The 27,539-nt window shown below is 44.6% G+C and overlaps 6 protein-coding genes across 8 annotated transcripts; 3 read left to right on the top strand and 3 right to left on the bottom strand.

Moving 5' to 3' along the window:
• snapc1b (small nuclear RNA activating complex, polypeptide 1b) lies at positions 1 to 3,689 on the bottom strand. The gene is made up of 10 exons (XM_041060207.1): positions 3,391 to 3,689; positions 3,150 to 3,306; positions 2,919 to 3,059; positions 2,420 to 2,524; positions 2,173 to 2,328; positions 1,962 to 2,015; positions 1,579 to 1,641; positions 1,327 to 1,465; positions 1,011 to 1,082; positions 1 to 642 (listed from the first exon to the last, which is right to left on the bottom strand). Exons 1-10 carry the CDS (start codon positions 3,519 to 3,521, stop codon positions 608 to 610), a joined length of 1,053 nt encoding a protein of 350 aa, XP_040916141.1. The 5' UTR covers positions 3,522 to 3,689; the 3' UTR covers positions 1 to 607.
• A 119-nt stretch (positions 3,690 to 3,808) lies between these two features.
• yipf6 (Yip1 domain family, member 6) lies at positions 3,809 to 6,751 on the top strand. The gene is made up of 2 exons (XM_041060208.1): positions 3,809 to 4,359; positions 4,779 to 6,751. The coding sequence occupies exons 1-2, from the start codon at positions 4,021 to 4,023 to the stop codon at positions 5,124 to 5,126; spliced, it is 687 nt and encodes a 228-aa protein (XP_040916142.1). The 5' UTR covers positions 3,809 to 4,020; the 3' UTR covers positions 5,127 to 6,751.
• Positions 6,752 to 6,906: 155 nt separating this feature from the next.
• Positions 6,907 to 10,112, top strand: LOC121196947. The gene is made up of 4 exons (XM_041060206.1): positions 6,907 to 8,213; positions 8,650 to 8,853; positions 9,025 to 9,235; positions 9,331 to 10,112. Exons 1-4 carry the CDS (start codon positions 7,508 to 7,510, stop codon positions 9,581 to 9,583), a joined length of 1,374 nt encoding a protein of 457 aa, XP_040916140.1. The 5' UTR covers positions 6,907 to 7,507; the 3' UTR covers positions 9,584 to 10,112.
• Positions 10,113 to 10,298: 186 nt separating this feature from the next.
• LOC121196946 lies at positions 10,299 to 17,720 on the bottom strand. Of its 3 annotated transcripts, none has more exons than XM_041060203.1 (18): positions 17,445 to 17,720; positions 17,189 to 17,312; positions 16,570 to 16,706; positions 16,302 to 16,471; positions 15,770 to 15,965; positions 15,401 to 15,657; positions 15,213 to 15,298; positions 15,069 to 15,130; positions 14,591 to 14,829; positions 14,276 to 14,465; positions 13,991 to 14,111; positions 13,741 to 13,882; positions 13,463 to 13,609; positions 13,162 to 13,264; positions 12,271 to 12,893; positions 12,035 to 12,152; positions 11,711 to 11,780; positions 10,299 to 11,508 (listed from the first exon to the last, which is right to left on the bottom strand). In XM_041060203.1, exons 2-18 carry the CDS (start codon positions 17,310 to 17,312, stop codon positions 11,180 to 11,182), a joined length of 3,114 nt encoding a protein of 1,037 aa, XP_040916137.1. In that variant the 5' UTR covers positions 17,445 to 17,720; the 3' UTR covers positions 10,299 to 11,179. The 3 variants fall into 3 exon arrangements, with proteins under 3 accessions (XP_040916137.1, XP_040916136.1, XP_040916138.1); XM_041060202.1 differs by having other exon boundaries at positions 10,300 to 11,508; positions 17,488 to 17,720; XM_041060204.1 differs by having other exon boundaries at positions 11,373 to 11,508; positions 12,031 to 12,152; positions 17,488 to 17,720.
• Positions 17,721 to 18,714: 994 nt separating this feature from the next.
• Positions 18,715 to 20,056, bottom strand: dtd2 (D-aminoacyl-tRNA deacylase 2). The gene is made up of 3 exons (XM_041060909.1): positions 19,797 to 20,056; positions 19,349 to 19,418; positions 18,715 to 19,228 (listed from the first exon to the last, which is right to left on the bottom strand). The coding sequence occupies exons 1-3, from the start codon at positions 19,905 to 19,907 to the stop codon at positions 18,897 to 18,899; spliced, it is 513 nt and encodes a 170-aa protein (XP_040916843.1). The 5' UTR covers positions 19,908 to 20,056; the 3' UTR covers positions 18,715 to 18,896.
• Positions 20,057 to 20,598: 542 nt separating this feature from the next.
• Positions 20,599 to 25,061, top strand: nubpl (nucleotide binding protein-like). The gene is made up of 11 exons (XM_041060818.1): positions 20,599 to 20,750; positions 21,379 to 21,523; positions 21,906 to 21,940; positions 22,339 to 22,429; positions 22,599 to 22,638; positions 22,759 to 22,849; positions 23,004 to 23,097; positions 23,316 to 23,401; positions 23,593 to 23,713; positions 23,916 to 23,998; positions 24,270 to 25,061. Exons 1-11 carry the CDS (start codon positions 20,622 to 20,624, stop codon positions 24,327 to 24,329), a joined length of 975 nt encoding a protein of 324 aa, XP_040916752.1. The 5' UTR covers positions 20,599 to 20,621; the 3' UTR covers positions 24,330 to 25,061.
• The last annotated feature ends 2,478 nt before the right edge of the window (positions 25,062 to 27,539 follow it).

Genomic DNA, 27,539 nt, shown 5'->3' with positions numbered 1-27,539 from the left:
AACTGTAAACGCTTTTATAGAAAAGGCTGAAGTGTTAAAATCAGAGCTGCAGCTCAGAAATCCACTTTTAACTTCACACAGAAGAAAATGTTTAGATACATTTATCCTGCTAAACATGAATAACGTGATTATATTTATCTTGTGTTTCCTTTAGTGTGTAAAAGAAAACAATTCTGTGAGAAAACTGACTCAAAGAGACACAGTGAGTTTTCAACACGTGACAAAGTTTCTTCAGCGTTTCTGCATTTTGTTACATCAGCAGGATCAGGATGATTTCTTCTTTAACACATCTGTTTGTGTGTCTGCTGTTATGAGGATCTGCTCGTTTAAAAGTAATAAATTAAACATTTTAAAATGTAAAAACATTCACATTTTATGTGACAGTCTGTCCTTAAGTGGTCGCACAAACTTTAAAGGTCACAGAAAATGAACAATAATAAAACATATGTGGGCATCGTCCGTGAAAAAGCCCTGATCACCGGCTGGAGTCGGGATGAAGGCTGATCCCTGTGAGCTCTTCATCACCACATCACCTCTCAGAACCGAAGCAGCCTCCTGGACGAGAAGAGAAACGTCTTCCATCGACTCAGCTTTTCTCTTTTCTTCATCACCACTTGAACTTTTTGTACTTTTTGGGTTTTTCTGAACAGAGGAAAAAGAAAACAAGCAAAAAACAAGAAAATCAAAGTGTGAACATTAGAAAATTATAAAAATAATGTTTTTTATTACCTATAAAGATTAATTTGTGAAAATGGGAGTGGGACACAATCATTGTTTTGAACACAGACTTAGTCCTTGGTTTATTAGGAACAGGATTTCAGTCTAATCCAGCAGTAAACCCTAAGAGATGGTTTTACTGGATCTTTCCGGTTCCTGTCATCCTCAGCTGTGCTCGTGTTGCATGTTAACGTCACACAGCGAATTCACTCCCAAACTCAGGAAACAGAGAGAGCAGCAAACAATGGACAGTATAAACTAATGGGCTCGGTGTGTGTGTGTTGGTCGTGAACCTTCAGGAACAAAGTCCAGACGGGTGAGACGACTGATCAGAGTGGTCGACGTGGCTTCTTTCGACAGGTCACCTGACAAGAAGACAGTTTCAGTCAGTGAAGGTTCAGTCGGCCGTGTCCTCGTCCAAGAACAACTTCCAGAAAACGTGAATGAACCTGCTACATTACTGTCTGTTGTATAGTTAGAATGGTGAATCCTGATAAGCTGCGTGGTTGGTAAAATCTCTAACATCTCCATAAATACGGTGATACCACCCAATCGTATCACCTTCCGTCTCAGATGAGAGTATGAGGGCAGGTTGTAGGAGGTGTTTACCTGAGATATGTACATTCTCACTGGTTCTGGCTTTGAGTGACGGTTTACTGGTCCTGGAGTAACCTGGTGTGTCGGAGGGTCCAGCTTTGCTGCTGGTGAAGTCCACCTCCACCTGGCGATGACGGCGTGACTTGGAAGCCTGAGAAGACAAATACAGTCACACATACTTTCTCTGTTTGGCATCAATGTGATTTTTTTAAGAAATTAGTTTAATAAAAATATAAACAAAAATAAAAGTGATGAGGCACAAACCTCTGCCGCCTGTTCGTACGCCTTTGATTTGATGGAGGCGAGGAGCTCAGCTCTTCTGGAGCACTGAGGACACAAAACAGTCAGTTAGTCATCAGCACCAGTCTCTGGACAAGGTTATTATCACACCTTCAACAAGCTGAAGGACACTGTTATTCATATCCTGCGATCAGGTCTGTGTTGAGTTCATGACCACATGAACATGAATAAACCTCTGTGACCATTCAAAGTTCGTTTTAAACTGCTTCTCCACTGATGCTCATAAATACGGAGCCGGCATCACGTCCCAACATCACCACTGCTGAAGAAATCAAATTTCACTGAGGAGGAGACACAACGTGAACCAGTGATGCTTCAACTAAACCTGTGAGTAAAGCAAACCTCACCTCCTGCTGAGATGATGTTCCCTCACCGCTGTCTTCCTCTTCCTCTGCACCGTCCTGACGTGACAACACAAGAACATGACGCATAAAGAAGCTGACTCTGAGTTTAATGGTTAAATGTTTGTGACATCAGATCAACAGTGGAACAAAAAGCTCAGTGTCCCGTGTCACAAACACAGTTTGACTTCAACAAAACCCTGCAGAGACATCTCACCTTCCTTTGCTGCCACTTGTAGAAATCCACCACAGTGCTGCGCAGCTGAGGGACGAGGTCTTTACGGATCAGGTTGACGGACGAGTCCTCCATTTCTGACACTGAGAGGACAGAAGTCTTCAGCTTCCCGTAGAGCTCGTGAATGTTGGACAGTTCCTGCAAAAAGACAAGTCACAGTAAAACTGTCTGGTTCACCGGTTTGTGAAGTTAAATCTGGAATTGTTGCCGCTCTTCTCTTCATACTCACCTCCAGCAGCTCGATGTTGATCAGCTCCTGAGGACGAGACGCTCGCTCCATGAACTCCTCACACAACACCGACCTCTCCACCTTCCTCTTCTTCCTGTAGGCAAGCTGAAAGGAGAGGAAGAGGAGGAGGAAGACGACGGAGGAAGGAGCACCAGGAGAAGGAGAGAAAATAAATCAGCATACCAGCAGATTTCATCACACACTGATCAATTCTGCCCATATCTCTGAGCTATTTATTTTTAATGCATAAAAGTCTAAGCACTGGTCAGTTACATCACTGAGACTTTATCAGACCCATCTCACACAGTGTGACAAAACCTGATCTGAACCTGTAAGATCCCAGAATCCTCGCAGTGGTTTAGGAAAAGACCTGGAAGATCCCAGTCCAGGATCTGAATCCTCACATATGCATAACATCTCTCCCTACGTTCAAGGATATTTTGGGTTTATATGAATATAAACTGTGAACGTGAGTGTGGGTGTAAGGCAGGCCACTCACCAGAGTGGGCATGGCGGTGAAGTGAAACGCTTTGAGGAACATCAGCTGCCTGAGGATGTAGACGGCGTCGAGGTGCTTGGAGTCCACAGAGTCTTTCTCAAACTTCTTCACGTCATCCCAGTCCTTCAGCGCCAGACGGATCTGCAGCCAGAGGAACCTTTATTATCCACTCTGCTCTGAGTAGGACCCTATTTACTGTCCAAAGGACTCTTTAAAGACCATGTTCCTGACCTGCTCTGAGGGCGAGGCGGTCTGACACTGATGCAGACTGTACAGCAGGTAAAGTCCTCCCACTCTGATCTGGAAGCTGAACGGAGGCAGGAAGTAGCTGCAGGCGATGTCCAGAGCCAGACGACTGAAGGCTCGCTTCTCACGGTTCACGGTGCCGCTGCAGCGAAACCCGAGACATGTTAGAAAGAGTTGATTACATGTCTATCAACTTTTTTTCTTTAATCAGCCATAGTAAACTTACTAGAAGATGTGTGAGAAGTTCATTTCCCTCCAGATTTTGGAGAACACCTCGAAGCGGACGGAGTCTGTTCGCTGGAAGCGGCTCAGCAGCTCCTCACAGTCCGACCTCACCTGTTTCTGGCAGAAATCCATCTGTGCCGCTTCCTCACACAGAAAAACGTTCAAACAAAAACTCGGAGACGTTAAAGTCCCCGCCGGCAGCTACACCTCACACCATTTCACCGAGAAAACGGTTTTCACTTCGAGCTCCACGAACGTAAACACATGACTCGACTACGACGGTCGACGAATTAGTGCGTCACAGTCAGTGGTGGTGATACCTTCAAGGACCGTCGTTATTTACATCTCTCAACGGATCAAAGTGTTGACAGAGTAACTGGTATTTAGCAGGTGTACCTGAATGCACCATACGGGTGTGCGTGCCTACGTCGTGCGGAAGTAAACAATCCGCAGCTGACGTGGAGCAGGAGACGAACTGGACCGACCGGATCCGAATCAACGGGTTTAGAGAAACGTTTGTCGTTCCATTCTCAGTCCTGTCTTATTATAAGTTAAACTGGTTCTGTCGGTGTCGTCCAGACTAAACCAGAACAACTGACGGTCCGTGTTAGAAGCTTCTCTGAGCGATAAGATGGCGGCAGCGGAGGAGGCTAGCAGGCCGTTCGCCGGACTGTCCGACGTCTCTATCTCGGAGGACATCCCGGTGGAAGGGGACATCTCCGTGCCCGTCGGCTCCTCCAGAAGAGACGACGAGTTCTCCACGCTGGACGAGCCGGTGAAGGAGACCATCCTGCGGGACTTGCGGGCGGTGGGGAACAAGTTCATCCACGTGCTGTACCCGAAGCGGAGCTCGGCTCTGCTGCGGGACTGGGACCTGTGGGGCCCGCTGCTGCTCTGTGTGACCCTGGCTCTGCTGCTGCAGGGCGGCGCGGCCGACAGCGACGACCAGGGCGGACCGCAGTTCGCTGAGGTACTCCATTATTTATCTTCTCTGGTACTGTTGGTTTTACTTAAAATGTGTTATTTCTGAGGGGCTGTATTTTCGTCTCTCACTTCAAAAAACCGAACTTGATAACAAGCTTTTATCAAGTTAATTTTAACTTCTTATATGTTGTGTTGAAAAAGACTGGATCACTAAGTAAAGTAGTTGGGAAGGCCTGAGTCACGGACGGAAATCTGCCTTAGTAATATCAACTAATGCTGTTCAGCAAAGGGCTGCAGTTAATGATTTTTATTATAATACATAATCACAGGTGAGAAGCATGTGACTCAGATAAGCAGCGGAAAATTAAAATATTAAGAATAAAAATACCTTATGTTCCTCATGTAAAGCGATAAATATCTCTGCTGACACCAGGCTAACATGCTGAAATATATTCTTTGGCCCAGGTCTTCGTCATCGTCTGGTTCGGCTCCATCATCATCACCCTGAACGCCAAGCTGCTGGGCGGCACCATCTCCTTCTTCCAGAGCCTGTGTGTGTTGGGATACTGCATCATGCCTCTGACAGTGGCCATGGCCGTGTGTCGGATCATCTTGATCGGTGGCTTAGGGACGGTCAGCTTCGCCGTGCGGGTGGTGGTGGTGACGGTGTCCTTTGGCTGGTCCACCTTCGCCTCCACGGCCTTCCTCGCCGACAGTCAGCCTCCCAACCGCAAGGCTCTGGTGGTGTACCCAGTGTTCCTCTTCTACTTCGTGATCGGATGGATGATCCTGACGTTCTCGCCCTCACAGTAGGGGAGAAACAAAATGACTGGGTTTGAGTAGAACAGACAAAGATAAGGGGGGTTTTTATAGAGTGGAAAAAACTCAAACAAACACCAGAACCTGCCTTTGAATGAAGATGAAGAACGACTGAAGTGACTGTGAGTGTTTCTGAGCTTCTGAAACAGCTGATAGACTCATGGGACACCACAGTAACTCCTTTGGGAGCAGCAGTGGCTTGTTCTCAGATTCAGAGACGTCGAGTTGGCACTGAGCTGCAGACGGGGCGTGAAAAAGCCAATGAATATGTTTGTATTTTCCCTGTTTGTCTCCCAGAGTATGTTTATGAGCTGTGTAAAATAAAGTCCGTAGGCTTGGATATAGAAATGCTCTATGAATGTTTGAACTACCAGGGCTATGATTATTTTTCTTTTCCTCCTGGTCACTCTGGGTGTTTGAAATCTCATATGGTCTTAAAGATTGGTGCAAAAACATACTGACAGCTTACATTTACGCACTGCACTCTCAGTTTTTAGACATTTAGCTGCTTGACCCGGGGGCCCAACTGTCGAGCTGCATCTGAACAACTCTGACCAACTGTCGCCTGTAGTCCTTTTCCAACATTTTTGTTTTAGTATTTTAGGGGGCATGTTTGATTTCATAGACAGATGACAGGTAGCGTGAAGAGTGAGAGAGAGATTGTCCTCAGCCGGACTCAGACCAGGGACGTATCAGTTTGTGGTTGACTCCTTAAACCCACTGGCCATCAGAGGGTCCCCGATTCCGCATGTCGAATCTGTCCAGAGAGACAGAGAGAGCTCTGTGATTGAGTGTCAGATAGTTTGATTTTCACTTTAACGTGAAAAGATTCATCAGTTGGCCATTGTGTGTGCTTGTGCTTTGAGGTTTAACACTGTAAGAAAGAGAGAAGAAACTCTTCTCTGCAGAAACAGCACACAGCCCGTGGTAAAGAGGTCAGAGCCTCCTGTTAAAACTGTTCATTATAAAACACAGAGGTTAGACTGGTTCATGCTGTGGATAACAAAAGTTTGAGCCATCGAAAACAGCAGCAGACAACAAGTTTTAAGGTCAGTCTGTCAGAATCAATCAAGCAAAGAGCTTCTTTACTGAGCAGTAATTCTTCACCGCTGTTTATCGGTTGTATGAGGAGAAATTAATCTGAGAGGGGAGTAAGTAAAAGCCCAGAATGCACTGCAGCAGTCAGATTGTTTGGGTTTAGAGGGGTGTTTACTTTTTGTTTTTCTGAGTTATCGTCATGATCTCCTGTCTTTACCTCCACAGGTGAATGATCACACTTTCAGACTGTGAAAGACTTCAGACTGTTAACATGCTGACATGGAAACATGTAGACTATATGCTTGATGCAGGGTTAAGAGGGCATTCTGGGAAATGTAGGAAATCGCTAGCTGGGGTAGAAGTTGATGCTGCAGGTTGAGGGAAAGTGGGTTCATCAAAAAAAAAAAAAAAAAAATTCACCTGGAGCAATGTATTGACTCTGATCAGTCTACTAACCTCTTTTAACCTTTGACCCCCACTCTGTAGTTAGGTTACTCGGGCTGTCTTTGTTCATTTCTTTTAATTTATATGTATTAATTTACATCAACGAATGGAAAAGATTAAAATATATTTGATCTGCAGTGGACTGTATGTCATGTATTTTTCTATACATCCACAGACTCAGCTCTGTTTTAACATTATCTAAATCATTTCCATGCATTTTATTATTTGCTGTATGACGTTATTTCACAGTTCAGAATTAAACTGAATCCTACACATTTAACACAAACACGCACTGAGACTTCACCAGAAAACACCTAGCACAACAATCATTTCCTGAACGGTTTTCAGAATTCTCCAATCCTTCCATCATCACCAAAACTTAATAAAGTCCGTTTCCTCAAACTCGGCAGTGAAGCACAAATTTACTTTTTCCTGAAATGTACTTTCAGCCTCTGATTTTACATGTTAAGATTTTCTACACACAGAACATATGAAGAGCTTATTATGAGGCTTAGCTATAGATTTTAAAAATGAAGTTTTAACGATGACAACAAATGACGTCATCACGGCGCGACGGCACCGTAGGTGTAAACATGAGACCGCGGTGTGTGCGTGTAAATATTGTAGCCGTTTAAACCACAGCGGTAAATAAAGGCTGCTGGGTGTGTTTAAACTTTGATTACACACAGCGGCAGTTGCTGTAGCTTTGGTCCCAATAGACAGCTGTTATTCTACCCGTCCTGAGTGTCTGTGAATGTTCTCATTCATCCTGATGAAGCCCCTTGGATAAGAGGCGAAACGTCTTCCCGGACAAACATATGTCCAGTACCCGTCCTGAGCTCCCCTGAGCCGGTCTGAGCCGTAGCATTTAGCCGTGAACGGTCCGTTTACCGATGGAGGAGCCGCCGCAGCTTCCACCGGAGATCTGGGTGTACGTATTCAGTTACCTGAGCACGGAGGAGAAACACACGCTCCGCGTCTGCTGCAGGTACCTCAAGAAGCTCATCGACCACCCGTCCCTGTGGAGGGACTACACGGTAGTGCTGTCCGACCTTCGCCGGTACACCTGCGGATTCTGGGACACCCTGCGGCACCGCAAGCTCACCCGGGTGGCGGTGCGACACCTGCGGCGCAAAGAGTGGCGGCGGCTCGTCAAGTTCCTCCCGTCGCTCACTGCCATTGTATTCGTGGACGGAGGGCGGCTGTACAAGGAGAAATACCTGGATAACCTGTCGCGGTTCCCCGACCTGAGGGACCTCGGGGTGCGGAACGCCACCTGGGATGAGGCGATGCTGGGGCGGACTGTGAGCGAGCAGCTGCGGGAGCGGCTGACTCACCTGAGCGTGTGCAACGTCCGGCTGCCCTGCACGGTGGAGTTCATAAACACCGTGTCGCACCTGGTCAATCTGCGGTACTTGCTCTTCCACCAGCAGGGGGAGGGCTACGGGCTGGACACAGTCAGACCGGTGCCCTGCGGGGTCTTCCACAACCTGCTGCTCAACCTGAAGAAGCTGAAGCACCTGTCCTGGGGGATGAGGGGGGAACCGCCAGAGCCGCTGCCCGACGACTACCTCAGCCCCCCGGACCCGCAGCAGCCAGGTCAGCCAGGAACCTGTACCTGACCAGTCAGTCAGTCCCCCTTACCTGAGGGGGCCCTGCTGTGATAGATAGGTAGATAGATCGGCAGGTAGGTAGGTAGGTAGGTAGGTAGGTAGATGGATTATTATGATCATAGTTTATTTAAAGCAACAAACATTTCCTCTGACTGAGGAAATGTTTTAGCTCTACACTGGTGTTCACATGAAAATGAAAGAACTGAACCACAGTTTTCCTCAAAAATAAATGCATGTCTTGCTTTGACGAGTCACCACTGTAGCTTAGAGGTCAAGACCCTGACCATGGACTTCAGCGTCCTCAGGTCAAACACAGCCAGGGATAACTCTGTTACATCTCTCAGTTTGTATTAAAGCAATAACATGTTCAGGCTTTACGAACCATTGCGTCCTCCTCTTCCTCCTCCTCTTGGGTCCTTCAGGATCGGCCCGGTACGGCGGCCCGGCGCTGACCAGTCTGGAGCTGGTGGATTACCCAGAAACCATCCTGCCGGAGAATGCCCTGAGGAGTCTGACCTCGCTCAGGTCACTGACTGTCCGCTACAGGTACATCAGAGAGGGCATCGAGTGTCGCCTCAGGTCCTGGCTCAGTCCTCTGCAGCAGCTGGAAACACTCACCATTATCGGTCAGTCAGGCCGTTATTCTGTGTCGATGTGTTGATTTTGCATCTGTGAGCCAGGTTCTGTCCAGAAAAATCGTTTTTGGTTCTGAAATTATACTCGTACTGAATTGTTGATATGTGATTAAGCAGCTGTAGCAGTTTTTTGACAGTCTCTGCCGTTCTCTGTCCTTACAGGTGGCAATTCTCTCGCTACGTACACGACCACCATCCCGTCCAGCGTGACCAGACTGACGCTGCGTGTGGCCATAACTCTGAAAGACATGGACTCCATCGCTCCTAAAGTCCTGGCACTGGAGCACCTTGACATTGAGCAGAACCGCTCCAGCGGCAGCCTCTGCAGACGAATCCCCATGCTGTTCCCTCAGCTCAGGACGCTCAGGATACGGTGAGCCAAACAGGAAACCAGTTTTCAATGTGACAGACTGGAATCATACCAAACAGTGACGTCTGCTGACCACTTGTCTTCTCTTTGTGTCTCAGGTTTTTCCGTAGAGAACCAGAGAAAGACCTGCTGAGCCTCCACCGGCTACGCCACCTGGTGCAGCTGGAGCTGCTGGTGGAGCGCTCGTTCATCCTCAGAGATTACCTGAACGGTCACCCCTGGCCCAGCCCCTGCGTCGAGGAGCTGATCAACCAGCTCCGAGAGCTGTCCGAGAACCGGATCACCGTCATCACCACGATGCGCCAGAGAAATCCTCTACGAGAATGTGACTGTGTGTGGGAGGGCGACTGAAGAATGGCAGAATATGAAAACTGGAAAAGTAGTTTTTGTCCTCCTGAAGTGAGAAGACGACAGAGTTGGGAAGGAAAGCACACAGGTTACAGTGAATCGAAAAGACGTTAACAACCTGAGGTGACTGCTTCCTGCTGACAGCAACAGATGCTGCCTGTTTTCTAATGAAGTAAAAGGTGTTTGTGCTTATGTTCATTTATGTTTTTACTGTCTTTAATTTTATTTATCTTTTACCGTAACACTGCGGGCCTAGGGAGCACTGCAATTTCAAAACCTGTGTATGACCTGTACAATAAAGTTGACTTTGACTTTGACTTTGAAAGGTATTAAGACATAAACGAGGCATCGTAAAGGTCTTTAACCTTAAAATCATAAATCTCATTAAAGTGCCTGAATATCATAATTAAAGTCCCTGAAAATGAAGCAGTAGTGACCATGGATTCCAGGGTCCGTCTGAGTTCTGAGCTGTTCAACAAAGTTAATCCACCAAAGCTTTTGTCAGAAAGGAGATGCAGGAAACAGACGGAAGACTCAGCTCTGACTGTGAACTCTCAGCGTAAATTTAAATTTATTTACAAACTGGTTCCAGTTTGGATTCAGTTCCCAGTTGCCAAAATGTCCACATTCGTTAAGCTCTGACTTTGTTTTTGTAGTTCAACAGAGCGAAGACTCTGTGAGTTAAATACACGGTAAGCACAGAGAAACTAATTTGGCTTTGTCAGTGTTAATGCTGGTTTATTTAGTAGCTGCCACTAAAAACTGTAGTATCTGTATTTGTGGCTCCTCAGTCAACAACAGCTGATCAAAGATCTGAACTGAATCTTTGACTTGTAGTTGTTTGCAACTTTAGTTACTGGTCAACGAGGGATTTGTCAGGATTCAGTTTGATAAAATGTTATCGAATGCCAAACCTGCCAGTCGCCAATAAAGGTTAAAAAAGTTAAACATATGGGTTTGAATTATCTGTAATGCATTACAACTGCTCACATGGTGAATTCAGGAAATGCTTTCTATCCTTTCCCTTTGCAATGACTGACTCACTGATGGCGTGACACACACCTGAACCCCAGCTTCTGTTCTTCGTCTTCAATTTTGGATTCACAGGCACCGACCTGCCTGCTCAGCGTGTAGGTCTGACTCAGTTCATGAAGGTCATATCTAAGCCCTGGTTTATTTAACTGACCATATTCATTTTTAGTAGCTGCATTACTGTGGTTAGAAATAACTCAGTGAATCAAACGTGCACATTTTGTTTTACAAAAATAATTATTTAAGATAAAGATTTGTTTCTCAACCATACAGAATAAACAATATGAACAAATGATTAAGTTTTTTAAACTATTAGTATAGAGACATTTTTAAACAACAGACTGAATGTAAACAAAATAACTGGTGATTAATATCAGTTACTGTCCTTCCTGTCAACAAGTCCCATGTGCAGATTCAAACCAGCACCAGATGTCTCCTCCTAACAAACACAGTGCATCACAGCCAGATTTATCGGATTCCTCTGAACCGTGCAGCCTCAGGAGTTAGACTGGACTCTAATTCAGCAGGTTCAGATTCCCACATCCTGCCCTGATGTTCAGCTGTACCTCAGAACTCCAGCAGAAGTGTCAGCGGCTCCACAGAGTTCAGGACAATCTCCTGCTTCTGTCCGTACACTCCCTGCTCCACCTTCACGCCGGCCTTCGTGCACTTCGCGGAGCCCAGCATGAGTTCTCTGCAGGTGAACACCAGGTTTGAGAAGAGTTGAGCGCCCCACCATGGCTCACAGCTGCCTTTATACTGCACCCTTCTCTGGGGCACCGGCTCCCCGAGCAGAGAGTCCTGGGGGATAAATAAAACGCTCCCAGGAAGGTCGAGAACAGACACGGAGCGCCCGGTGTCTTTCCGGAAAAGTTTAAGTGTCATCAGGCTGTTGGCTGTTGAGAGGATCACGAAAGAAACGAAAAAACAAGTAAACTGGATTAACAGATTTTTATTCAATAAAAAGTTTGATCAAAATATGTAAACATTTACTCCGTAAGTCCATCAAAATCATCAGTGTGTGTGAAAATTCAATTATTAACTAAAAACACGGAATCCGAATATTTTTCCACACTGCAGAGTAAAAACACGTCTTACCCATTTCATAAGTGACGTCTTCAGTGGCTCCGTGGAAAAAGCACACATACACAACCATTCCCTCCTGGATCTGAGGACAAAGACATACAGTCTCAGATACTGTGCACAGATTTAGAAGGTGGAGCTATTTTTTGATGATCCATCATAAAAAAAAAAAACAAAACAGTGCAGCGTCTCTGGCTAAAAGCTCCCAATTTCAGCTGTCAAGATATTTCACTTTAAACCGAAGTGTTGGACAAACAGAACAGCAGCCATCACTCCATCACTAAAAATGTTAGATAAGTAAACTAAATAATGAACAAACAGACAAACACACCCACCCACCTCCGCCCACTGAGAGTCAGCCCCGTCCAGGGCTGGTTTGGTCTTAACCTTGGCCTGACTGCACTGCTGGATGATGGTTCGGGCCTGAAGCCTCCTGGACCTCTGAAACACAGCTGTGCTGCTCACACAGACAGATACAGTTGTCAGTTCATATGTAGTAACTACTAACAGTATTTAAGGAAATCAGATTCACCAGTTCAGAACATTTAGTGGGGCAGCAGTACTTTGTGTTGTACCTGTCCATGTCAGGAGGGGGCTTGGCTGTGTGCACCGGTGCAGAGCCAGGAACAGTGAAGATGGGCCAGGGTTTGGTGCTCGGGGCCACCCCGGGCTCCAGGCCACAGCTGGAGCTCCTCTTAGCTGAAGAACCCGCTTCCAGGTCTCTGCTCCTCGTCACCAGGCGCTGGACGCTGCCACAGTTCTGGGTTTGTGTTGATATTTGGGATTTGGACCGGGTCTTTGGTCCACTGTTTGGACTTGGAAGAGGTTGGGATGTTGCTGGAAGGTCAGGTGGAGGATGTGGCTCTCTGAGGGGTTTGTTGACACCGTGGGTGCTGGCGCAGTGACGTGTTCTGGCGCTGCACTGAGAGTCACTTGTTTGTTTCTGGTCTGGAGGTTGTGTCTGTCTCTCTGGCTGAGGTTTCACCTGAACCTGGACGCTGCTTTGACTCTCAGACTGACTGTCAGAGCTGTTTGTCTCCCTCTGGACTTCAGGCTGTGGCTGGTTCCTATGAGTCATAGGATGGAGGATGATGGGAGCTCTGGGCTGGAAGTTGATGTGAGTCCTTAGATGAAGGAGGATGGGAATTCTGGGCTGATGGTTGATGGGAGTTGCAGGACGAGGGGACAAAGGGTTCTCCTAGGATTGAAATGAGAGACAGTTTAATAAACTTTTCCATGATGACACATTCAGGGGTGCTGATGTAAACCCAACACTTCCTACAACGCTTCTATAAAACAAAACAATAGTCACTCTGGACATTTTCTGACACCAGATCAGTTTTACATATCGCTGGGTATAAGAGAAGAAGACGTTACATAGAGAGAGTCTGGGACAGAAGACAGAGTAAGAAGTTGCAGTGGGTCTGTAGGATGTTTGTGTGTCGAGCTGCAGCAGAGAAACCTACGACTCTGTCCTCTGATCCTCTTGCTGGCTGCCTCTCTTCGTCCCCAACACTCCCTCCATCTTCATCCTTGTCATCCTCATCGTCCACATCGTCATCCTTCTCCCTGTCAGTAAACAGACAGGGAACACACACTGCAAACCACATGAATGGTTCACCGCTATTAAAGTTAATATTCATCCCACTACGATTAAATATTAAAACTTCTTCTGCTGCTGCTGCACCTAAAGAAACGATCAGTACTTCTACTTCAAAACATCAAAACTTTGTCCTCACATTGTGTATGTGACAGAAACACACACACCTGTCTGAATCATCATGTGTCTGAGGGGATCTCAGCACCTGCAGCAGTGACTCTGATCCTCCTGTGTCCTTCCTCTTCTTTCTGTTGCACTGAGAGCAGCTGTTGATCCACTGCACCACGTCAGGTCTCATGGTTTTCCAGAAGTACCTGTCACGGGTCAGGAGCTGGTCATTAATACGACGGCATGACACTGAACATCTGCGTGTTACCAGTGCAGATCAGAAACATTTCATCTTGACCAGTATGATTGAGCAGTGACGAAGAAGATCTCCTCTCACTTCTCACTGAGCAGTCGGAGACATTTGTCGACGTCGAGGTGGTTCAGCTCGTTGTGATAGTCCATGAGGGCGACTTCGACCTGCTGTCTGCTCCTCAGAACCAAGCGCACCCGATCTCCGCTCACCACGTGGAGTTCATCATCTGGGGAATAAGAATGAAAGCTTCCTTTAGGGAAAAGCCTGGACGAACCAACTCACCTGTTACAGGACACAATACAAAATCTGTTCAGAGATTCTGGTTTGTTCAAACCTTTGATGGCAAACTTTTTGCAGAACCTCCTGAAGGTGTTTTTCTCTACGTAGCTCAGTCCATGAGGATAAGTGCGCCTGCGCAGGTAGAGCTCCACAGCATCGTACTTGGCAAAATAGGCCTGGTCACACATGAAGAGGAAATTAAAAGTCAATAGTGTGAATCAGTTTCCCATATTTACCTGTGGAGGAAAGACTGGACTCAAGCATCTGCTGCTACCACCACTGTCATTTCACGTGTTCTTCGTTCAAGAACCTGATACAGTAACTAACTCCTGTGTCTTACTGCTGAGTCGCTGTGGACCAACAGCGTGGGCACTGCGTCCGGACGGAGGGCGACCTTCCCTCTGCTGCGGTCGAAGCAGTCCTCAGTGAAATGAGCCGAACAGATAGATGACCGGAGCCGAGGATGCCAGTTAGGACGGCCCACGGCCTTCAGCCACTGAGCCAGCAAGGCCACGCTGTGAAGAGGAAACCTGAAGGTACAGACGGATATAAGTATTACAGACGATATCTCAGGTAGTTACAGTCGGAACCATGTAGTAGCTGTGTTAGCTAGAAAAGCGAGGAGACTGTTGATTTGTTAAAAACGCTCTCGTACTTGTGGAAGGTGAGACCCAGGCCTCTCTCCACTGGCCCGCAGCAGTTGTTGCAGTTGCGGACGCTGCAGCGAAGCCACTTCCTCTTGGTTCTGTTGAGGCAGGTGTGGCAGCTGGAGATCCAGCGGGCCAGGTCTCGGGTCATGCTGCTCCAGTAGAAGTGCTTCGCGATCTCTCGCTGGCAGATTCCCTGACCGTAGTGACCCTGGTTATCATGGAACTGCTGCAGGATCGAGTTTACCTGGATTCAAAAGACAACATGGTTCATTTGTACATATGGATGTGACCCAAATACCTGCAGTCTGCATAAAGTTAAACCTCTAAGACTGTCCTTAAATGAATGAATGCATGATGTTTATCCATGTATGTTTGTTTTGCTTCTGACGCACATTCACCAAAAGGCCAAACTCAAAGGCAGCTGTGTGACAGTTTTTCCTGTAGCGCTGAATGTCATCTGAATTTATAATCCACTGTAATTACCTCCTCTCTGCTGCGTGGCACTCTGAGAGCAGGAGACACTCGTGTGTACATCAGCACTCCATCTGAAACACAAGAGAAAATGATTTCTGAAGGCATTTCATCTTCATTAGACACTATAATCTGGTTCACTGAGGATTAATTCACCTATCATGCCAAAGCGCTTGGCCATCCTCTTTAGAGCACCTCTGCTTTTCTTGCTTTGCATAGGTAAAACCCTGAGGCTCAGATACCTGCAGGAAAAATTATAATAAAAATGTCAACACACGCTCAGTTAAATGGAATAAAATAAAACTTATAGCATGAACAGAGGGGTCAGATGATCACGTGTCTACCTGGCGATCTGGTTGTAAGCGGCGAAGCTTGGCTCGATGATGGTCTTCCTCTTCTTGTCCTCCCTCGCTATCTGGACCACCCTGCAGTCCACATCAGGAGCTGGCAGGCAGTACTGGTGCTCCTGCAGCTGCATGGGTATGTCAGAGCGACTGAAGGCTGGTCCAGAGGGCTGTGGGCTTTCTGCAGTAGCAGCTGTAGAGAGGAGGTCTTCCAGGGTGTCAGAATGAAGGAAGTCCTCATCTGAAGGGACAGGAACCTGGAAGAGCCGAGAAGCTTGAGAACATGAAGTACAGTAATATTTTGACACTCACCCACTGCAGGGAGCATTACGTCGACCTAAACTGTATGTGCGATCTGTACTGTGTCACCTCGTCTTCTCGTACAGTCACAGGGATGATGGTTGGTACAGCGTCCGGTGACAGAGTCAGCTGACCCGCCTCGCTCGGCGTAAAGCAGGACGACTCAAAGTGTCGGGAGCAGAGGCAGGAATTTGAGCGCAGCGAGCCTTCGTCCCTCTGAGCCACCTCCACCCACCTCTGCCGCTGCTCGGCCTCCTTCGGGAATCTGCAACACAGAGGAAGTTGAGTTTTGTTTTTCAGTCTGACCTGAGCCTAGAGACAAAGCTGAACCACAGGAAAGTCTGTTTACAGGAAACGGTAAGGTTCCATCTTAGGTCCTCTTTCATTCTCATTAAATGGGCTTCCTTTGGGTTCTATTTTTAGAAAATCCAACATTTCCTATCATTGTTATGAGGACGATACTCAGCTGTACTTTCCAATGAAACCTGGTGATCCGCGCTGCTTTAGCTTCCTCTACAACTGCTGCCATCTGCACTTCTGCTGTCCAATTTTACCTACAGATCTGCTGACCAATCAGAGCTCGTCATCCCACAGTCCTGACCTGTGGAAGCTGAGCTCAGGGTAAATGTAGCTGGAGGCGTCGCAGCCATAGGCTAGGCAGGACTGGACGGGTGGGTTAGGTGGTTCAGTGGAACTTCGGCTTTGACAAACAGCACAAGCTTTGATCCAGGTCTTCACGGCCTCCGTCACTCCAACCCAGTAATACATCAACTGGACAAACAGAGGAAGAAGATCAGTGTATCAATCTTTCAGTTTTTGATCACACGTCTCAGCTGTTCAGTCAGACACATGATACGATCTGAACTCACCATTATCTCCTTCACTGCCCGAACCCGGCCGGCGTGGTTGTTGTTATTGTGATAACGAGTCAGGATCTCCCGCACTTCCTCGTCGCTCCTCACAACCTTGAGGAGGCGGCCTCGATAAGTTCGCCACAGACAGCCATCTGGAGGACAGAGGGAGTAACGACAGTGAAACTCACTACATTATATTCCTCCTTCAGTCAGAAGTGGATCCCGGTCTGTGTGATGGTGGGGAAGTTATTTGCTATGTAATCTTGCAAAGCCAGTTTCATTTGTCTAAACTAAAAACTAACAACCATTCAGAGGAGCTGTTTGGAAGGTTTAAAACTCAACATCAATCAGTCAGTACTATGCACAATACAAATAAATGTGGATCTCAGCTTGGAGAACATGTTAAGTATGAAACAGAATGAAATGACTAATGTAAATAATGTGAACTAACAAGACTCTGCTGGAGGAAGCATAGGGAACAATCTGCAAACTGTTTACGTGCTTTTTAATCATGTTTTCCACGATTTTCAGTTGTATGAGGGCTGTGGTGTGAACTGCTGCGCACTGAGAGAAAAACGTTCCCTCCTGTGTAAGCAGCATCTCTGTGTGACCTGCCTCCGCAGCTCCACGGTACCTTTGTAGATAAAGTGTTTGCTGGCAGCTCTGGTCACTTTCTTTGAACTCTTCGATGAATCTACAGGATACGTTCCTGTCCGCACAAACAGCTCCACTTTATCCAGGAAGTCAAAAGAAGGCATCTGTAAGTGAAGAGGTGCGAGACAAACACAGGAGAATGGTTTTAAGTCAAACACACACAGAAGTCACACACTCACACACAAAACTCTCATACAACCCAACATATCATTGTCATTTTCATAATACAGATTTACCACGAAAATAGCCGAAGTTTCTGAAATGAAAACCGCTTCCCACCTTGGAACATCTTGTGTCCGGTCGACACAAATCCCCGTTACACCACCATCAGCTCTCAACAAAAACTCTAGTTTTACTGCGCTGATTTTCAAAGGAACTCGTTGACTAAACAACTTAGCGTCTTACAGTTCTTCCAAATGTACATATAAATTCTCCATAGTAATAATTTTCAAGTCAACCTCGTCGCTAAATGTAGTGCCAGGTGCTGCGCAGATTTAAGCTAGCAGCTGCAACTTTGTACTTTCCGGTACCTTAATTTTTCAAAATAAAAGTTGTAACTTAAAACAGCATTTCATGCGCGACTTTTTCAGGATGATTAATATTTACAGCGACTGAAACTGAAGAGAACTGTGTTTTTTAAAAAAACTGCTCAATTTATGCCATCAACTTCAAATATACACCAGATAGTTTCTGATATCTTATTTTTAGTGTTTCTGTGGTTTTACCACAATTATTACATGGAAATGGACAATACATGAACGGTTTTGGCGCTGGTTGTAAAAGCTTCTGTAACCCAAGCTGTCTGAAGGCCCTACACCACAGCTGAGCGCCACCTGCTGTCCCGGAGGTAATTTACAATTTAAAATGACGCCTCCAGACTTTGACTCACAGTCTCTAAACCTTCTGTCTTAAGTCTCTCAGAGGGTTTATGAAATCATAGCATCACCTTTTAACATGATGCTGCAGTAAATTAGAAGAAGTTTATCTTTTTATTTTAATATACACAGCTTCAGGAGATTGTGTTCTAATCAGGGTTTAATGCCTTTTCCTCTTCTGTTCATGTGGCTTCTCTGTTGGTTTGTGCAACACTCTTCTTCTGCCATTTTTATTTTTGCCAGGATATCATGGAACATTTTTTTTTTTGCTCAAAAGACTGTCCTGAAAAAGGATATCTGTGCTGTGTTGGTGGAAGGTGAAAAGTCTCCAGAATCATTATTAAAGGCCACAGAAAAGATGCATTATTACTTTCACCATGAATCAATTTGAGCTTCTCCAAATACTCTATATGGCCAAGAATATATAGATAAACAACCCACCCATGTGTGACTGCTGAACATGTTATTGAACTGCTTCTAATGCATATGATGGTAATGACAATGAACCTGAACTTGGCTGCTTTTTTTAAGATTTCAGATCCTCCGAGATATAAGTTTTTATGTTGTCATGCACTGGATTCTACTAGCTCACATCTGTGGGGATTACACAAAAACAGTGACATATTCCCGATCTGTGTAATTTCTTTTTATCAAAAATATATCAATCAAATATCAATACATACAGTCTTAGAAAAATGAAAGAGACTGGTATCTGACTTGTTGGTAGATATTTAGACAGTAATTTCAGCTTCAACAGCGGCATTAGAGGAGCGATTTAAACTCAGAGTTATATTTCTCTCGTCTGTGAGCACTTCAGAACTCCATCAGATGTGTGTATGGTCCATTGGTGTCGAGTTTCAGCACTTGTCTGTTTCCATACGTCCCATGTTTCACCATCCCCTCAGCCGCACTCTCGGCTGAAGCAGCAGCCGCCGTCAGTTCCTTTTCACACAGAGAGACAAAGGTGCTGTACAGCCGCAGTCCGTCCTCTTTGCTGATGTTGTTGTGGTACTGCATCGCCCGGCCTTTGGCCCTGCCGCCCAGCGTGGCCTGAGGGACGATCAGCAGGCTGCCGGGGAGTTCCAACACCGATATCATCTTCCCCGACTCGGACTCACACAGCCGCAGGTTCAACAGAGTGGACACTGAAGAGGACACATATAATAATTCACATAATATTCACATTTTGTTTTGAGTGTTTTACAGCGAGTGCAGAGCAGGATGGAGTTAAAATATGTAGGTCAGAGGTTAAAGAGGTAACAGACCCATCTTGGGCAGGATGTCATCTGTGGCTCCTTTGAAGAAACAGATGTAGATCACCATTCCTCTGTCGATCTGAGAGCAGGAAGTGCACAGTTCAGGAAAAGCAGCAATGTGAAGTGTCATTAAAGGTGTGGACCAATCAGCAGACAGCGTGACTGGTCAATAAACTGATCAATAATGACACTAACCATTTCCTGCAGGTTTAGCTGTCATTTGGAAACAGACTGTTCTGTTTAATGTTATGTTTTCTACATGTTCACCGCTTTTCTCTCTCCTGAATGATGACCCTCACCCAGCAGAATAAAACTCATTCACAGATTTTTCTTTACACAAAGTTCAGCTCTCACATAACTTAAAACCACATTATCCTCACCGTCATTATAACACCAACACTAAAGTTACAGCTGATGTGCAGATTATGAGGTTTAGATTTGTTACACCTTTTCTCACCTGGACAAACTGAGCCTCTGAGTTTTCCTCCGCGGGTTTCACCTGCAGCCTGGCCTGAAGACACTGCTGCAGGACCGTGCGAGCGGCGGGGCCACTGCCTTTCTCCGTCATTACCACCAGGTCGTCAGCTGCGTCAGACACAATCGCAGAAGTTCAGCATAAAAACACCTCAACAAAAACGACATGCACACTGAGAGAAAGGTTCAATGAGTGAAAGGAAAACCATAAACCATCTCACGCAACACACTTCCGTAATGACGTCACCTAAAATTACTTAAAACTTCTCAAGGCTGCGCGGTATTTTCGCATTTAACAGTTTTCCCTGCAGAACAAAAACAAGGTAAAGAAAAGGGCTGCAACAAATCGACTTGTTCAGGCTGTAAAATTTCAATCAATGGCAAAATAAACAAATAAAAACTGCGAGCACTGATTTCACTTTAAAAGTAATTATTTTTACTATCTTTCAAGTAAAATATAAATTTTCGCACCGCATGTTATAATTTTGCACAAAAAAACGTGACTATTCAGTTAATGTAATAATTTTGATCTTGCTTCTTATAATTTTGATTTACAAAATAAGAATTTTAACATTGTTGGAAATAAAGGCAAACAAAGGCCCTGTCCTCCTCCACTGTGTCCATAAGTTTGAATGACAACAAAAGGCTGCATTGGGTGGTATTATCGTGTGTAAATGATTTGTCAAAGTTATTTTTAAAAGGGAATTTAAAACAAGAAGTTCACTTCCACCCGGCACACTCATGCGTAATTTGCGCAAACTTGATGCGCAGCAATCTGTCGACCTGAGGAGCATCCAAACAGCCAAACATGGCTCAGTTCACTTACTGCAGACTTTCCCATTTACTGAGAATATCCGTGAATAAACCTTCAGCTTTACGAACAGGGGCAGAAGTAAAACACGGGCCTGCGTGTTGTTTACAGTTCACACGATGCCAGGTAAGATTAACGTCTGTTTCTCTGAGCACTACACAGCTAAGCTAGCTAATAGCTTCATGTTCGCGCCAAGTTGGACAACGAAAAACAAGAACAAGGCCGGAAGTTTAATTTTTGTATTCAAAATAAAACGAAGACTCCAAAACAAAATTATATTTAAAAAATATACATATTCAAAATATAATTGACTGTCAACATATTGTGTTTTATTTTGTTTGGTTCACACATTTAATGTATCATGTATGTCTTTTCGCTTTTAGGTAAATTTCTCAAAATACCAAGAATATTATTTTGAACCAACTTACCGGAAGTGTTTATTCGTACGGGTTTGATTCTGGTATTTCAGATTTCATACATTTGTACACACTGCGACACAAAGATTGTTGTATAAATTGCACTAACAGGGTTTAAATGAGCTATTATTGTCATTTTTATGGAATTGGTTTTTTTTTAAATACCAAAATTATGTAACAACAGTAACAGTAGTACCAATAGTCTCTGTCTCAGTTTAGTTGTGGCTTCTAACTGATCTGTAAAGCAATATAATAATTGATTTATAAAATTTATAAAGAAAACTCCTGAGAAAGTAGTACCAGGTAATTTAACCTTTTATGTGATTGTTGTGTTGCAGAGGTCAGTGGACAGTAAGGCGTTACAGGAGAGGCAGAAGCAGCAGATGGCCAGAGGTCTTCCCAAACAGAAGCCCATCACAGGGGTCAAACAGGTCATCGTTGTGGCTTCGGGAAAAGGCGGCGTGGGCAAGTCCACCACTGCAGGTACAGTGAGAATTTCCTGCTGAAATATGGAGAAGTGTTCATGTAGCTTGATTCTTCTAAACATCCAAAGCTTTAAGATTCTCTAATGGATGTTTTGTAATGAATCCCTCTCAGCTTTGCCTCTGAAACATTTTTTAATGTATGTGCTCGTGTAAAGAACATGTGTTTGACGAACTGTCAGAATAAACTGACTAATCTTCAGATGTTGTCTGACAGTGCAGCTCTGAAGCTCAGTGAGATGCAGGCAGAAGTCAACAGAAAACAGGAACAGAAAAACAACCATTTGAATTGGACCGTTATTATTGGACATTGTAAGCAGCCTGGTGTCTTCAGTTTAAGCAGCAGTCAGAGGTGTTTAATGTCTGCTTTCCTGTCTCCGCAGTGAATTTGGCTCTTGGATTAATGTCCAACGATCCGGTAAGAACCTGTCTCTCTAATCATGTTTTCAACACGTCTCACTCACATCTCCAAGATACATGTTCACTGAGAAAAGAGACAGATGTCACCAGAGGGAGAGCAAGCAGCATTTGCACTGTAAGGAAGCAGGAAATATCTTTTCAGTTCCAGTGAATAAAATTCAGTAGCTGAATTATAAATGAATCATGATTTTAGTACCTTTCTGTAACTATAATATTTATATGTTTAACTGTCAGATTTGTCAGATAGTTGTTTTAACCTGTTGCTCATTTACTCACCTCTCGTCTGTTGTCTCCTGTGAGGGCTGCTCTCAGTGAGGATGTCGCCTGACGTCCTTCTAAATGATGAGCTTTGTTGGAAATAAAACTCTTCTCGGACTCTCTCTCTTTCTCTCTCAGTCTAAGTCAGTTGGTCTGTTGGACGCTGACGTCTACGGCCCGTCGATTCCCAAACTGATGAACCTGAAGGGAAACCCGGAGCTCACTGACAGTACGGCACATGTTTATCCTCCTTTCTCCAGTTTCTAACTTTAAATATCCGTCTTTGATGCACGAATGTCACCTGATCATCAGGAGACATCTTAGAAGTAGTTGATGAATTTGATGAAGGTTCGTCCGTCATGGCGAAGCCGACCTGAGCTGTTTTATCTTTCCTCCAGACAATCTGATGATCCCACTCACCAACTATGGGATTCCTTGGTGAGTCCCTCCACCCAGAGCAGCAGAATATTTCTGTCCCGTTAATTCTTAACTCCTCCTGTTCTTGTGCGGACTAATCTTTCTGTTGCTGTGACCTCTGACCCCTCTCTCCTCTCTCAGCATGTCGATGGGCTTCCTGGTGGAGGACGTGGCTCCCATCGTGTGGCGGGGGCTGATGGTGATGTCAGCGATAGAGAGACTGCTCAGGCAGGTAGGAACCATCTCCAAATCTTCGATCTCAGTGAAGCTGAACTGAAATCGGTTTGATTGTCTGATGTTAAGGAAACGGATGAGGACATTTCATCAGCAGAGACGAGGTGTGTGTGTGTGTGTGTGTGTGTGTGTGTGTGTGTGTGTTTTTGTAGGTGGACTGGGGCTCGCTGGACTATCTAGTGGTCGATATGCCTCCTGGGACAGGAGACGTCCAGCTGTCAATCACCCAGAACATCCCAATAGCAGGTGAGTCACACCAACACACACTACTGCTAAACCAATATATGTGCTACATATATTAATCTTAGCCTAATGCTAATATTAACAATAAAAAATGTCCTCAGCTTCTAAACATGTCCTCACTCTCAGGATAGACGTAAGGGCTGTTGTGTAGAACTGAACGACACTGTGCAGACGCTGCTCAGTATAAAGTCTCGTCATGTGATGTTTGTTGTGTTGTGTAGGTGCCGTCATCGTGTCGACGCCGCAGGACATCGCTCTGCTGGACGCTCGCAGAGGAGCCGAGATGTTCAAGAAAGTTAATGTGCCGGTAATCTGTGTGTGTGTGTGTGTGTGTGTGTTAATATAAACAGTTGTGTTCCCATGTTACAAAATGAAGTCAGCAGGCTACAGTAATGAAGAAACAGTTAGATCAAATGTATGTACTTTATGTAATGTAAGCGCTGATGGGATGAACTTACAGGAAGACGCACGTGTTGTGTTTGGGTTTTGTTCCTGCAGGTTCTCGGTCTGGTGCAGAACATGAGCGTCTTCCAGTGTCCAAACTGTAACCACCAGACTCACATCTTTGGCTCTGACGGGGCCCGACAGCTCGCTGACACACTGGGAGTCGAGTTATTAGGTAGGAGGATCAACAGGAGCCGGTTTGGAGCTTTTTCCTCTCACATTTCTGGCACTAATTTCTTGATGTTCGCTGATTTTCTAACTCTTACATAAACTCCATGACCTTTATGAACTATTTCAAGTACAGAAAATTTCGAGTAACAGACGTTTTTGATGGGTTTTGTTCTATAATGTCGGATTTTATCACCGTCTCCCTCCAGGTGACGTTCCCCTTCACCTAAACATCAGGGAGACGTCAGACAGAGGACAGCCAGTGGTCGTCTCCTCTCCAGACAGCCCCGAGGTCTCTGTTCTGTTCTGTTCTATTTAGGTTTTTGTTTTTTTGCTTTGTTTTGTAGAGAATAAAATCTGGTCACTGAAAATCCATCGAATGGAACAGAATAAATCACCAAACAATAAATTAATATAAAACAAGAGTCGAACAAACAGAGTTTAACTAAACTGTACTGATACATTCCTCCATTTATATAGTTTTCTATGGAAAATGTTTGTCACGTAATGATGTCTGTGCTTTATTCCCTCTGTGTGTGTGTGTGTGTGTGTTCACTTTCCAGGCGGAGGCGTACAGGAAGGTGGCATCTGCTGTGGTCCAGAGACTAAAGGAGGTCACTTGATTGAGAGACACTAACATGTAAACACACACGTGTAAACACACATATGTAAATGCACATATACAGGACAGAAAGAAACACAAACTTCTTTGTTGTCTTTACGCACAATACGTTAACAGTTCACAATTTTCACTGTTTATTACAGAATTACTGAAGAAATGTGATTCACTGAGTGAAGTGATGATATTTAATGAGACAGTGAAATAAATTCTGTTTACGATTTTCTGAATTACGTTTTTGAAATTTTGAAATCAACTCATTTAAAGTCATTTTCAGCGTGTTTGCATCTCTAAGTTCCAGTAACTGTTTCATATATTTAAACTTCATCATTCAAAGTTCCAGTGGAGGCAAAATTAATGACAATAAAATTAAAAAAAGAAACTGTGAAGATGATGGAGAACAATGTTTGCACTTTATTGTTTTGTAGATTAAATTTTAAATGGATAAAACTCAATAATCCACAGTGACAAACTGAAAATGTGTTTTTAGAAAAAAAAAATCTGGAAGCTGGAACTTCTGCTCCTGAGGTAAAAGTCTGAACACTTCAGTAAACAAGAGGTTTCAGTTAATGTTTCAGTCCAACAGACTCCAGATGTTTTAGATGTTAATCAGTGGATGAACAGTTTGTCTGGATTTAAATATTTATTTCAAACAGTATCTGTGTGTTTGCTCAGTCTTTGTAATAGGAACAGTATAAATATCTCTTCAAGCCACAAAATAAATTTTCAGTTTTGGGAAGAGGTTAAAATTGTCTTTTATTTTGTGAATCCTGTTTGATCCAGAGCGTAAACACCTTCAGGACAGTGATAAGTCGTATTTCCAGCCGTCTGGATCTCAGATGATGTGAGATTTATCTTTCAGGAAAAACAGAGGCTTCGCTCTGTGAGTTAAATGAAATGATGATGATGCAGAAAGTGGCACAAACAAAGTCTGAATAAAACTTTACAGCCCTGTGATCGAACCTGACGCGACCTGTGTGAATCTGCAGTGAAATAAACTCTGATCTGAATTAAACAACATAGTATGTAATACATAGTACAGTAATAACCTGTAAAATATATATTTTAAATTAATAACTAGTTCTTATGTGCAAAAGTACTGATTGTTGCCATAGTGACAGGCTGTATGTAATAAGAACATTTATAGATTTTGCCTGTTTTAAATTGAACAGTGTTTGCTGCTGTGTGTGTGATTTTTAGATGTAAACAGACTTTTTCTTCCCAAACTTCATTAATATATTAACATCCACAGGTTGGTAAGAAATAATTAGTCGTTACACAGATGGAGATTCACACTAAAACATCTGATTGGTCCTTTAATTCAGGAGCCGTCACAGCACCGTGCAGTTCCAGGACTGAACAGCAGAGGATGGTGGTTACACACTGAATAACCAAGTGATGCTGACGCACAGTGTGACCACACACAACAGTGAATATCCCACTTTCTGTCTTAGTAAATGTTTGAAGTCGTGTTATCTCTTGACAAATTATACACTGTCTGAAAGTATTTCAGGATCGTCGGATCAGTGCAGCAGCTGTCGACACAGAGTTGGTTCAGACTTGTGGCTCGTATTCTCAGGTGTGTGGTAACAGGCTGAATCGAAGGTTCGAGGCTCAAAAGGTAAAACTCCCAACGTTTCACCACAAAAGAAGAGTCCAAAGATAAAAAGGAGGAAATTGTAGTGTAAGTGAAATTTGTCTCTTCTCCCTTTTTTAGCACATTATTCATCTCTCGACCCGTTAGATTTATCACGTGACTCTTCTGGAGGGACCTGACCCCTAGTTTGGGAAGCACTAGACTAAACCACTTCAGTATTAATGATCAAATCATTTTTGAAGTGTTGTGTGAAGCTGTTCTTCCCTTTTTATTCTATAATTACAACAAAAGGTTGTTTCCCAGTTCTCTGCTGATGCTTTTTACTTATGGTTTAATTTATTTCCTGTTTCCACCCAGCTGTCACTCACCTCTTCACCATAGTCTTCTTCATTGTTTTCTGCCGTTGTACCTGCAGAACCTGCTGGAACCAACAAGTATTTTACTGGTTCCTGATTTATACAATGAAGTTTTACAGAAACTTTCAACTGAGGTAGAAGATGATAAAGAGGCAGGTCGACCAGTCGATGGTCAGAATAATTTAATCTTTAAATAATAACAGTCACAAATCTTGTTTGTTTTGATTTGGACAGAGTCACATGACTGTCTCCAGACGGAGGAGGAGTCAGAGACGTTACCAGACTGAGACTTCGGTTCACAGCGGACGTTTTCTTCACACACTCGTCGCCAGAAACTGTTGACCACAGCTGTGAAATGTCTCACTGTGTAGGCGCAGAACAACACCCAGATCCTGGGGGCCCGCACGCAGACACACACAGACACACACACAAAGACATACACACAAAGGCACACAAAGACACACACACACACAGAGGAGGGAGGGTTTCTCTGGAAAGGTGACAGGAATGAGTGGACAATAACTCGCCTCATCTGGGAAAATCTCTCTTTCAGTCTTTTGTGTGTTTTTAAGTGTGAGTAAGTGTGTGTGTGTGTGTGTGTGTGTGTGTGTGTGTGTGTGTGTGTGTGTGTTTGTGTGTGTGTGAGTCAGCCCACACTCTGATTTCTGGCTGGTGGTGTGACTGGCAGTTTGCCTTGAGGAGGGACAGCCAAGGACACACACACACACGCACACACACTTACACATGCACACACACATTCAAAGAAACACGCACATACTGTACATACAAAGTCATTTAAAAGTAAAAAGTGCTAAAATTCTATGATTAGAAATGTAAAACATTCAAAAACACACACACACAAGGATAAGAGAGAATTTCCCAGATGACTCAAAGTTCACTTTCACTTGGAATCTGACACAAAATGTCTCGTAAACTTTCCACCAAAACACGACATCTGAGATCAGAAATAGATCCTGAAGTTGCAGAGTCAGGATTTATTTTATGCCAGTAATACACAAGAGGAACTGTGGAAGTCAAGACAAGGTGTGAGAGGGTGGAGAGGCGAAACAAAGCCCCCGACGGAGGGAAGGATGGATTCCACTCAATATCAGCAGAGTCTGCGTGTAAACGTCCTGCAGTCAGGCAGGAAAGTGAAAGTGAAAAGAGTCTGGCTCCTAAAACAGAACCGAAGCAGACCTCAAGATCTGCCGTGAACCACTTCGAGAAATCTGAACGGCCCCCACAGCCGACCCCCCCCACC

Source organism: Toxotes jaculatrix, chromosome 17 (genome assembly GCF_017976425.1).
Source record: "Toxotes jaculatrix isolate fToxJac2 chromosome 17, fToxJac2.pri, whole genome shotgun sequence".
Classification (NCBI taxonomy): domain Eukaryota; kingdom Metazoa; phylum Chordata; class Actinopteri; family Toxotidae; genus Toxotes; species Toxotes jaculatrix.
Note: the sequence above shows the minus strand (reverse complement) of the source record. Positions and strands in the feature narration are given on the sequence as shown.

Bases quoted from the DNA above. Each gene is read 5' to 3' on its own strand.
- LOC121196946 (XM_041060203.1), bottom strand. From the start codon at position 17,312: ATGCCTTCTTTTGACTTCCTGGATAAAGTGGAGCTGTTTGTGCGGACA. The intron at 13,883-13,990 runs GTTTGAACAAAC...CTTATTCCCCAG, and splicing joins CAAAAAGTTTGCCATCAAAG to ATGATGAACTCCACGTGGTG. The intron at 13,610-13,740 runs GTGAGAGGAGAT...GACCCGTGACAG, and splicing joins CTCCGACTGCTCAGTGAGAA to GTACTTCTGGAAAACCATGA.
- yipf6 (XM_041060208.1), top strand. From the start codon at position 4,021: ATGGCGGCAGCGGAGGAGGCTAGCAGGCCGTTCGCCGGACTGTCCGAC. The intron at 4,360-4,778 runs GTACTCCATTAT...TCTTTGGCCCAG, and splicing joins GCGGACCGCAGTTCGCTGAG to GTCTTCGTCATCGTCTGGTT.
- dtd2 (XM_041060909.1), bottom strand. From the start codon at position 19,907: ATGACGGAGAAAGGCAGTGGCCCCGCCGCTCGCACGGTCCTGCAGCAG. The intron at 19,419-19,796 runs GTGAGAAAAGGT...TCCTGCTCTCAG, and splicing joins CAGAGGCTCAGTTTGTCCAG to ATCGACAGAGGAATGGTGAT. The intron at 19,229-19,348 runs GTCTGTTACCTC...TGTCCTCTTCAG, and splicing joins TGACATCCTGCCCAAGATGG to TGTCCACTCTGTTGAACCTG.
- LOC121196947 (XM_041060206.1), top strand. From the start codon at position 7,508: ATGGAGGAGCCGCCGCAGCTTCCACCGGAGATCTGGGTGTACGTATTC. The intron at 8,854-9,024 runs GTCAGTCAGGCC...CTGTCCTTACAG, and splicing joins GGAAACACTCACCATTATCG to GTGGCAATTCTCTCGCTACG. The intron at 9,236-9,330 runs GTGAGCCAAACA...TTTGTGTCTCAG, and splicing joins CTCAGGACGCTCAGGATACG to GTTTTTCCGTAGAGAACCAG.
- snapc1b (XM_041060207.1), bottom strand. From the start codon at position 3,521: ATGGATTTCTGCCAGAAACAGGTGAGGTCGGACTGTGAGGAGCTGCTG. The intron at 2,016-2,172 runs GTGAGATGTCTC...TTGTCACGTCAG, and splicing joins ACAAGTGGCAGCAAAGGAAG to GACGGTGCAGAGGAAGAGGA. The intron at 1,083-1,326 runs GTAAACACCTCC...TCTTCTTGTCAG, and splicing joins TGAGAATGTACATATCTCAG to GTGACCTGTCGAAAGAAGCC.
- nubpl (XM_041060818.1), top strand. From the start codon at position 20,622: ATGGCTCAGTTCACTTACTGCAGACTTTCCCATTTACTGAGAATATCC. The intron at 23,098-23,315 runs GTGAGTCACACC...TGTGTTGTGTAG, and splicing joins CCAGAACATCCCAATAGCAG to GTGCCGTCATCGTGTCGACG. The intron at 23,714-23,915 runs GTAGGAGGATCA...GTCTCCCTCCAG, and splicing joins ACTGGGAGTCGAGTTATTAG to GTGACGTTCCCCTTCACCTA.